This window comes from Glandiceps talaboti, chromosome 18 (genome assembly GCF_964340395.1).
Source record: "Glandiceps talaboti chromosome 18, keGlaTala1.1, whole genome shotgun sequence".
In the NCBI taxonomy this organism is placed as follows: Eukaryota; Metazoa; Hemichordata; class Enteropneusta; family Spengelidae; genus Glandiceps; species Glandiceps talaboti.
In genome coordinates this window covers 9,310,814-9,322,202 of record NC_135566.1, presented here as the reverse complement: position 1 = coordinate 9,322,202, position 11,389 = coordinate 9,310,814, and the positions used below count along the sequence as shown (strand labels likewise).

Below are 11,389 nucleotides of genomic sequence, written 5' to 3'. Positions count from 1 at the left end.
TTCCCGAACCTGGACCATCAATAATATACCTGTAAGTGTATGTTAAGAAAAAAGGTCGGTAAACATAATAACATGGTTCGATTCTCTTCGGAATCAGAAGACTAATGTTAAAATTGATATCAAAGAAATTATAATTGTACTACTATTGGTAAGTAATGTTTGCCACTGTCAATTTGTACTAAGGTGACCAGTATTTAATGCAAGTTGACGGAATATGATGTGCTTATTTTACAGGCTATGTTATTTTATATGATGCATAAGTCTATACTAATAAGTTGTGTTTGTTTATGGAATAGCGAATATATGACATCATAGGAGGCCAAGGGCATATAGGTTAAACTAATTCAATAAAATACCTGTGATTGTTTAAGAACGTCTCCTCGATACATCTGGACTCCCATTCATCAGGTACGAAGTCGACACAGCTTTCATGAGACGTTTCATCGAAGGTTGCATCTTTGATAAGACCAGGTTGTGGAGGTACAAAGTCCGCAATTATTGGCTCTGAAGATATTATCATGCGATACCCTTCAAAAACAATCGACACCAACCATAAGTGTATTGCCAATAACTAATTACTCAATGTGGGTGAAGATAAGAGAATGCATGAACATCTGTATCAGCAAATCGGTACAGAGATAGCCCAACCGAATGTATCAACTAGATAGTGGTTTGCTGACCACCATCAAACGTTCTACAACATGTATCTCCGATTTCCTATCATGGCCTGTCCTCAAATATATTTACAGATATTTCACACAGTTATCCATTATCTGAGCTAATTTTACACATATGAATATAACATCATATGCGGAGAATCAAGCACCTATACGCATACTAAATATGAACCAATGTGTCCAGTGAAATATTTACCCAAACTGTTCTGTATGTACATGTTGAAATAATGAGTATCTCCATGTCGTAGAAGTACGTCTTCATGATCAAATTGAACTGTGTGCCCAACACCAAGCCTCTCAAAATAGTAGAAATATCCCGACTGTAATGATAAATAAAGGGAGTAATAAAGCAGTTATCCTGAAGGCACGATTCTGTATGACGAACAACTAGATTTAATAGGATATCCTATTGTCAAGCTTTACTTCACCACTGTCATCCAAGGCTTCCATTTGTTTCGGGTAGACTCCTGATGAAGTCTCATTAAGAAGTAGATTTGGCGTTATATACTTTATATACTGTGAGTGGATATCTCAAAAACTACTCGACCTATCAAAAAGGAGACACTTTGGAAACGGCAAAGAAAGCCTTACAATTCTTCTTTAATGTTTTATAGCTATAATGGTAAATGTATCTTTACCTCGTGGCGTTCAACTCCATGTCCTTCTATTTGCTCAAGGAACTCACACAGTCCACTTTCTCCGTAATCATAATTAAAGCTAATACACTTTGTCCACGGTAACTTTAGACACTCTTCCGCACATTTGTATGCACTAGTGTATGAATTAACCTCGTAAGGGGTAGAGTCAAGTCTGCCACGTCGTTCTGATGTAAAATGGTCAGGAGGTGAGATTCGACTGTTTATATCTCCGGGGTCTACAGCTTGCAATGAAACATCTTTCCATGAGATAATCTGGTCACCATAGATTTCGAGGCCGAATCCAACACCCTCCTTGCTCAAAACAAATAAGCATACGTAATTGTTAAGAATGTGATAGTTACAGCAATTGAACAACAGAATGTACAGGAATTTTCACTGTCGTATGTTCAGGGTATCTAAATAACTCTTATCCTTTACACTAGTCTATTACTCACGCATCATGGTATTTCGGTTATTAGACAAGTATAACATTTTACATTATTTACACACACACACACACACACATGCATGCATGCATACTCGCATGCATGTATGCATGCATACATGCATGCATACATACATGTACACACACACATACACACACATACATACATACATACATACATACATACATACATACATACGTGCATGCCTGCGTGTGTGCGTGCGTGCGTGCGTGCATACATACATACATGCATGCATGCATGCATGCATGCATACATACATACATACATACATACATACATACATACATACATACATATAGATATATTTACCTGTTGACTTAAAATGGGACTATCGTCGTACACAACTGCTGAGGCTCTTAGTACATTTGGACGACTTGTTGACAGGAAGTCAGGAATTATTCTTCCAGCAGGTACAGTTATATCATAGGTTGGAAGACTACATGTTGCCATTGAAATTTCTTTAGCAGAATTCTCTGCTTTCACGGTGAAATGAAGTTGAATACCACCTGGTAATATCTGAACAATAAAACAATGCAAAATACAATTTTATCTTTGATTTTTTGGTTGAAACGTACCTTCTACTGTGAATGTGACTTCTGTTCGAAGACATAAATATAACACTAACATATAGTAATACATTTTAGTCTAAATATGCTTCTAAAATTGAAACACTTGAAAACATCATATACATATAGCAATGTCTACTCATAACATAAAACAAGCCAAATTACAGGCGAACATGGACATGAACCGTATAAAGTAAACGACACTGCTATATGAGACAAGATCAAGCTGACCAGACAGCCTAACTCTAATGGTAGGATTTTGACAAGTAAATAGTCTATCCATGAAAAAAAACATTCAAATTCCTGTACCAAATCATTATTTGACCGCAAAGATCAATCTTCAAGGTCAAAGATAAGTTTTGAACCAAAATTGCATCTCTAATAGCATGGATGTTTACAATCCAATGAAGTCTGTATGTGCAAAACTTGAAAAGGAGTAATTAAAGTGCTCAGTGATATCGAGTATGAACATGGAGGTCATAGGTTTGTGTCGTAATAGGAAGCTGACTTTTGATAACACAAGCGTAAAATTAATGACCGAATAAATGAACAAAATTTCCAAATTTGCTTGTGACCCTGAAGATGCAGATCAAAAGACAATATAGGACAAGAGATGTGCTGAATAATGTGGATGTACACTTTTAACAGAAGTGCCTCTAGGTACAAAACTGAAATGATTTATCAATTTGACCGTAAAGGTCAAGGTCAAGGTCAAAGTTCAATGTCTTAATTACTTGAAAGCTTACTTCTATGAACCATGGGTGCAGACACTTCAATGCTGTGTAATACGTACATGGACGGACATGAAGTATTCATAAAATCCGCTCTGGACTTTTCCCACTGGGGCTAATATGTATTGTCAATCATGACGATCATGCTACACTTTGTCGAGTAATGTCTACAACGCTTGGTAATTCGAATGCTTTCCCAAAGCATTAATACAGAATCCATAACTCGCATCTAAATGATATTTTGTGAACCGTATATTCAATTTATATATGATTACACCATTTACTTTGAAATTGTATCCTAGCTGTCACATTGCAAATCAAAATTTGTCAAAAGCGTAGAAGACAAGTCACAATGTTAAACTCTTACCACTGCAACAACAGCTGATGGACCGTTCATTGATTGGTCCTTTAGAACATCACAGCCACTCTGATACGTTCCAACACAGAAGGTCAGGTCAACCTCACTCTTATCATCGTCAACTGCTATTGATAGTTGGAATGCTGGTTCTACGTAGTCTCGGCCAACCACCTGAGTTATTTCACAATGTGTAACAGGAGCCAAAGCTCTCTCCAGATCCTTCTCCAGGTCATTCTATTTGAATTAGATAGACAGAAAGACAGAAACAACGTACGGACAAAATCAGTCATGCTTTAAATTGTGACCCATTCGTGATTGGCTCAGTATTGGAATTTAGGCAGCGATTTGGTAGAGCTTACAAAAAGTTATTTCTTCACAGAGAATAATCTTATCAAATCCATATCGCCCCACTGATAGCATAACATTAATGTCAGAACCTGGTATAGGATGACGAATCTTTAAACATTATTCCTCAGTCCTTAAAGATGTGTTCTCAAGTGGCCCTCCCCCAAATTAGTCACTGATTGACATTGATTGACTTTCTGGCTTCCTGAATATCAGAACCTGGATCACGAATCTTTACAGATATTGATACTCAAATTAGTCACTGATTGACATTGATTGACTTTCTGGCTTCCTGAATATCAGAATCTGGTATTGGATCTCGAATCGATACAGATATAGAGACTCAAATTAGTCATTGATTGACATTGACTGACTTTCTGGCTTCCTGAATATCAGAACCTGGTATTAGATCAAGAATCTTTAAAAGATACAAAACAGTCATTGATTGGCATTGATTGACTTTCTGGCTTCCTGAATATCAGAACCTGGTATTGGATCACGAATCTTTTAAAGATAGAAATTACTTATTGATTGACATGGATTAATTTTCTAGCTTCTTGAATAAATAATAAATCAACAATTATATCTGTGTATACATTATTGTATTGTCATGACATCGTTGAACCAAAGTCCATCTAACATATCAAGTTTACAGTCAGATTTATACTCAGCAACAACAATAGATTAGAATAAACCAGTCACCAATTATGAATTCAATGTATAACTGTGGTAAACACAAACATTTACATGACGATGTAGAGTGATTGCTTAGTGAGAAATTACAGGGGCGGGGGTGGGGGAATGAAGCCCAATCTGTTACGTTAAATGTGATAATCCCCAATTCAGTTTTTTAAAAAGTGGCCCTCCTGCATTTTTCTTTCTGTAAAACAGGACCCACGACGTTCAAATAATACAAAGTTAGATACCACAACAATGCAACACGTGACCATCCGCTATTGCCTTTTTACTGAAATATTTGCCCGATAACCGATAACTGATTTGTAAAATACGGCCTTCTTCCTAATCCCCCCTACCCCCTGTAATTACTGGTTTCCTTACCTGTGGTATTGATACTTTCCTGAACGTTGGCGGCGTATTGTCGGGTTCCAGTTCACCCTTATTGAAGATATTTTTTTCGATTTGTGGTGTAGTGTATCCCCATATCAAAACATCGACAATTATTTTCTTTACCGAGAAAAACGGTGTACTCATTTCAAAGACACAGCGGCCACGGAGTTCCAACTTCAACGGTATCAGTACCATGTCCATTCGAGCACTTTAATATTTAAAAAAAAAGTATGATATTCAGAAATATCAAAGCGAAGATGTCATTTATAATGCAGGAACGATTTGGATGAGGGTCAATTTAAACAGTTTGTGTAGTGCGGTACTTACTCTATATCCAATGGGAAACTGCTAAATCCAAGTTGTGCTTGAATAGGAAATGCTGTTGTCATGAGATAGCCGATTAATCTCAGTTCGGCATAAAACATTGGGATTCCGATTGCAAGGGAGCCCCAGACATAGCATCCTAGCTCAGGTCGAGCAGTAATCTATAATTTGTAAAACAAAAGAAAACAAAAAAACCTGAAAGTAATTCATATTAACAACGAGGAGTGTGTTAGATTTAAGCTGACGTGTCACTTTAGCCCAGTTCTTTTTTTATCTAATAGAGTTAAACTTGACCAGATGTACACTGAATGCCTCCCGTAAGTTGGAATGCAAAATTCTGTGCTATGGCTACCATACATGATGTATCCCTTTTATTGGAAAATTAATTATATGAAACTATATGAAATTTGACCTTTCATACTTAAGATATTGCCTGATTATCGAAGAATCATTAATAATGCAAATAAATCATTAAGATTATCAGCTATATCAACAAGCTTGAAAGAACACATGCACTTGTTTACCATCAATGTATGTACTAAATTATCTACAATTTTTTGTATTAAAGATATTGCCTAATTATGACATTGATTATTTATGCAAATTAAATATCGGTTAAAACTACATAGAAAGCTACATCAGCCACGTGTGTTTTGTTATGGTTGATGTGTGTACCAAGTTGTGTGAAATTTGAAGTTTGCATTCTCAAGATATAGCGTAATTACCGAAAATCAATAACTATGCAAATTTCTCATCAAATCTTAAAAACTTTAAAGTACATGTGTGCTTTGTTATGTTTGATTTATGATGTACCAATATATATATATGAAATTAAAGCTGACATTCTAATATATGTTCCTATTATCAAACATCGTCAAAACTATAGCAAAATACACAAAATTATATTTGAAGCTTGCATTCTTAAGTTAGTCTAATTGCCAAAAGAATGTAAAAACTAGTCCAATTGGCTGTATAGGACATGTGTGCTTTGTTATGGTAGATACATGTACCAAATGTTGCGTAATTTGAAATGTGCATTCTTTAAATATAGCTTAATTGCTGAAAATAATTGATTATGCAAATTTCTCACTAAACCTGCAAGCTATGTCAACAAGCATTATAGCACATGTGTGGTTTGTTATGTTTAATGTAAATACCAAGTTATATTGAATTTGAAGGATGGAGCCTATTGAAAAAACCCATACAATTTTCAAATGACCAATTAATCTTCCTTGGATTTACCAAAATCTAATCTTGCCATTAGCATAACCAACATATGTATCAGGTTTCATTAGAATTAATGCAGTAGTTTGCGAAATATCGACAGCCAGACAGACAGCCACAGCCAGACAGACAGATAAACAGACAGACAGACAGACAGACAGAGACAGAGACACAAACAAACAAACAAACAAACAAACAAACAAACAAACACAAACTTAAAAGCATAACATAACCTTCCCTTAAGAGGTAAAATTTAACATGCGGGGTAACTTGCTGAGAAATATGCATGTGCATTGGGACATTGTTGACATCACGTAGTGAGTGTGTATATTCAGTATGATTTCCTGTACTTTCACCAAAGAGGAATATCCAACAATAAACTCATCGAGATTGATAATGGCTGATAAAATACTAACATCTGTAATCACTGTGTGATATACTATGTTGTGTTCAAATAAAAGTTATGCATAAATTATTCGTCGGTGAAAACTTACCTTCAAAGTCATTGAAAGTACGGCAACTTCAGTACCAAACGTCATACCGTAGCTCCCACCAGCCCCATAGCCTGTGTGTAAACAACTTGTGGTTACATTTGGTTTTATACAGTGATCAACGAAAATATCGACAGAAGCAGAAGTAGTAGTAGAAGTAATCTATGGCACATTCCAGCCAATACAATCGTAATTATAAATAGCAATAAATTGCCAATTAAAAAAAAATAATCACAACGATTATTGGTTTTTATGTATTCCATTCTTATCTAGATGTAAATTCAGGTGTAATATCTACTCAATGAGGATGATAGTACATTAAGGTTAACTACTGTGCACGTGCGAGGATGATGGTAAATTGAGGTTAACTATGTGAGGACGATGACGGTAAATTGAGGTTAACTACTTTGTGAGGATGATGGTATATTGAGGTTAGCTATGTGAGGACGATGATGGTAAATTGAGGTTAACCACTTTGTGAGGATGATGGTATATTGAGGTCATATATAATTCATCGACTCTTGTCTTTACGATCACAAATGGAACTAAAATGACATTCATTACTTACCATACATCATTGGTATAGGTCCCAATGCGAAGGGGTACCACTGAGGTTCAATAAATTCAATGTCGTATGGACCAAACAATTTACTTCCCGATAGTTTTACATCAAAGTTTTGGAACTCGTCTTTGAAGTTTTCTAGAAGTTTGGTTTTGATGTTTTCAAGGCTCTAAAACAACATAAAAAAGGCATCATAAGTAATACGATTGTTGTTAAAGATTTGATGAGAATTCGAAACATTACACATCATATGACGTTTGAGATCTTTATACTTTTCTCTCCTTTATATATAGAAAGGAAACATCGTGTGATGATAATTTTCACTCAATAATGTTTAAACAACTCACCACTTCTTTAATGGTGGTCATCACATCCTTCAAGAGATTTGTTACCATGTCAGGGTCAATGTCAAGTATATCTACCAAATCCTCCAGTTTAATCAAAGGGATATCATCAAAGGAAAGAACTGTGGAGGAAAGTTGATGATGGTTTGGAATCATTATCATTTCATAAAGTCAGGAAAGAACGAATGATTTGTTGTGGTAATCATGTGGCTAAAATATACCTCAAACAGACCAATCTCCTAATAACTTGATAACATGCAAGTCATGGATACCATATTGAAGTCACACAATTATACTAATGTCGTGTTGACTACCAAGTCCACACGGCGTACTTAGTGGGCAATGTGAACAACCAGAATCCCCGTAGTTCGAAGTCCACAAATAACATTTTTTTTTCAAGCAAGAGGTATTAAGCTTTTCAGAACAATTTGTATCCACGTATCAAAGATACTATGAAATCCCAGCTTCGGTACAAATGAAAAGGTGGTTGATTTTAATAAAAAAATAAATCTTTTACAAAGTCTATATGCCAATAATACTGATTTACCTGTTCGTCTTTTCCTAACTGAAGATGAATCTTCACAGGTTGGGATTTGGAGTGAAAGATCCTTGAAAACATTTACAGATAGTAGACACTCGTCTACCAGAGAAGAGCATATTTCTACATCTAACTGAAACTGTAACAATTGAATATACATCTATATGTTACACATCATAATGTCATCGATATAGATATAGTAATCCTGAAGTGATTTTCTGTACAAGACGTATTTCTCAAGAAAACCATCTACTGTTGAGGCAAGAATATGCCTAACCTTTCTATTTTGTTTACAAAAAAGAAAGAAAGTAATTATAAGATGCATAATATAATAAACATAATATAATAAATATAATATAGTAAACATTCATCTGATAAAGCATCAGTGCCTTAAATAAGCATTTAATTTACTTCTGATTAATTGTAGTACCCTTCTAAGGCACCCCCACCCACCAAAGAAAAGAATTGTTTCTAGTCAAGACAATTCGTCTAAAATGGTGCGACGATGCGATTTTGTATTCATTCTCAACAAACCTGTCACTCAGTCTACTATTTTTGACAGTAATTGTTCTTTTTATTTAGTACTTTAGGGCAAATGTGTATGTCGGGTAGATGTCATTTGCTTGTTCATAATTGGCTGTGCAGTTGGTGTCACTGAAGTGGGGGGGGGGTATTTTTGTGTTTCCCCAAGGATCTGCAGGCAAATACACACAAAAGGTCGACGCGGGGGTGTTTAAGTGATGCGCGCGCTGAACAGAAACAATTCTTTTTTTTGACTCTATATTGCCAAGATAAGTGGCTTATTAAAAGACAGGGTTATATAAAGTAAATGTTAACAGTCGTTCAAAATACCTTCAGTTGTAATCCGGTGCGTTCAATCTTATAGTGGTATGTTAAATCCAAAACACTGAACGTTGAAAATGTCCCAACAATTTTATCTCTGTCTTCAAATGGCCCATCTACAACATATGGGATGATGAAAAAAGTATTGTCGTCTGTTAAGTCATGGGGCCGGAAGTTATCATGTATTGTTTTTTATTTTGTTATTCGTTTTTAGATGCCATGCATGGGCTTATTTATTCAAATGACCTTCCTGGCCTGTGGGTTTTTAAATCATCCTGAGTGCGAAGTTTATATAGCTAAACATTAACATTCAATACGTCATCCCGATTGCAGTTGTTCATTGTCATTCGCATCATCCTTGTATTTTATAACATCATAACTACGTAGTTACACGTCATCCTGTCTGAGAAACTGGTAGAGCATAACATAACATTCGTGTTTTTTTATAACGCCATGACTGCGTAATTTTACGTCATCCTGAATGCCAAGTTGTTACAGAAAGAAAATATTCAGGTACCTTAAATGGTCAGATTGCTGCATTTTATCAATTTCATTAAGGCGACTACATTTATGTATGATAAATTTTGTCATAAAAAATGCCATTATAACTATTTGTTGACATACCTGAAAGTAGATCTTCCAAGTCAATCTCATGATACCAGTCATTAATTCCGATACTAAACTGACGTTGACAAGGGTCCAATTTTGCATTGGCCGTTAGTTTTAGTGCTCTGTTGAAAACTATGACCTCAACGCTACACTGCAATCCGAGGCAGTCTTCATCAAACCAGCAAAAAGAGGCTTCGGGGAGGTAGTCTTGGAGCTCAGTACAACCTGAAGCAAATTATTTACACGTGTCTTTCAAAACCGTTATTTCACAATAGAGCAACTGCAATCATGTGCATATTAGGAAATTATTTGATATTGAGGCATATTTCGAGCCAACGAAGTTTATTGTTCAAGATTTACCATGTTGCAGGACCATTAAAGGTCTACTTACAAAGCATACTTAATTTCATATCATGATTTAATCACAGATTCACAACTTCGCACCACAACACGCGTACTGTATCGAATATATGTTAAACGCCGTGACAGACCAGGCTATTCATTATGTTATACTCACGGTCTTCGGGTTCACGATACATCTTAATCAACCCTGCCTTATTTACAGATTCCACGTCTATTAATCTTGCACGTAATGCGGTTCTCAGTTCATCGACATCCATTGTCTCTGGTCGTCGGAAATCCCATGCTAAAGTCTCTAGTCTGTCCTGTTGTATGAGAAAATTACAAGTTTCTAGTAAAATTATCAGTGTTTGCAATTTACAGTTACAAGCAACCATAGCCAAAGATAAGTACAAAGAATCTGTATCAGTTTAACATAAGTGTAAACAAAAGATGTAATATACAAGGGAACGCATTTACGGTTGTCTCTCCTCAGTATAATTCATCGTGATATGTGACAATTGGTTTTTGACAAGGTTTCGTTTGAAATACTTGACAATGACTTTGATTACATATATAGCAGCTGTGAACAATGCAGCTAAATGCACTTAATATAGTATGGAGGATACCAAGTTACTGTTAATATCTACAAATTATTACTATAATGTGTGGAAGAATGACAAGATACCATTGCATTACTTACTTGCACATCTTCTAACAGAGTCTCTAGTTTAGTTCGAATATCGGGAATGCCAGCCGAATCCAGGAAATCAAATATTCGACCAAGTGTTATGTCCTTAAAGTTGAAGTTCAAAATTGGGCCTAGGTCATCAATTTTTGGTAGTCCTAATTTTTCGAGAAAATCTGAAAAAGGAATAAATTGTAAATAATTTGTATCATCGGAAATTACTGTTATTATTTAGTAATGGCAAAGAAACGTACATGATTATTGTGCAAGAAAGATCTACTGGCCTTTATTTACTGGCCTTTATTATGTGGTTAATAGCCAGCTTAAGGAAATCCTCATAGCGATATCAAACAAGACATTCACAAGGACGGGGAGAATATCATACTGTACAATATTTTTCTGTAAATATCTACTCTGGAAAGTAATTTTAGACTTATTTGACTGCAGACAGTCTTGACTTGAGATAAATAAAAAATATGACAAATTAATAAAACTAAAAATAGATCACTGCATTTTCTATTGCAACTGAAAAAAACGACTTTCGAAGTTTCCGAATGAAATATGAAATATCAGGTGA

At 35.4% G+C, this 11,389-nt stretch overlaps 1 protein-coding gene and 1 long non-coding RNA gene across 2 annotated transcripts; both read right to left on the bottom strand.

Moving 5' to 3' along the window:
* Nucleotides 1–826: 826 nt before the first annotated feature.
* LOC144449370 (uncharacterized) lies at nucleotides 827–7,951 on the bottom strand. The gene is made up of 9 exons (XM_078139897.1): nucleotides 7,799–7,951; nucleotides 7,458–7,620; nucleotides 6,893–6,963; nucleotides 5,178–5,335; nucleotides 4,842–5,058; nucleotides 3,447–3,671; nucleotides 2,092–2,298; nucleotides 1,316–1,627; nucleotides 827–997 (listed from the first exon to the last, which is right to left on the bottom strand). The coding sequence occupies exons 1-9, from the start codon at nucleotides 7,949–7,951 to the stop codon at nucleotides 827–829; spliced, it is 1,677 nt and encodes a 558-aa protein (XP_077996023.1).
* Nucleotides 7,952–8,380: 429 nt separating this feature from the next.
* Nucleotides 8,381–9,988, bottom strand: LOC144448843 (uncharacterized). The gene is made up of 3 exons (XR_013482138.1): nucleotides 9,801–9,988; nucleotides 9,186–9,292; nucleotides 8,381–8,472 (listed from the first exon to the last, which is right to left on the bottom strand). It is a non-coding gene; the product is annotated as an uncharacterized LOC144448843 (long non-coding RNA).
* Nucleotides 9,989–11,389: the final 1,401 nt, after the last annotated feature.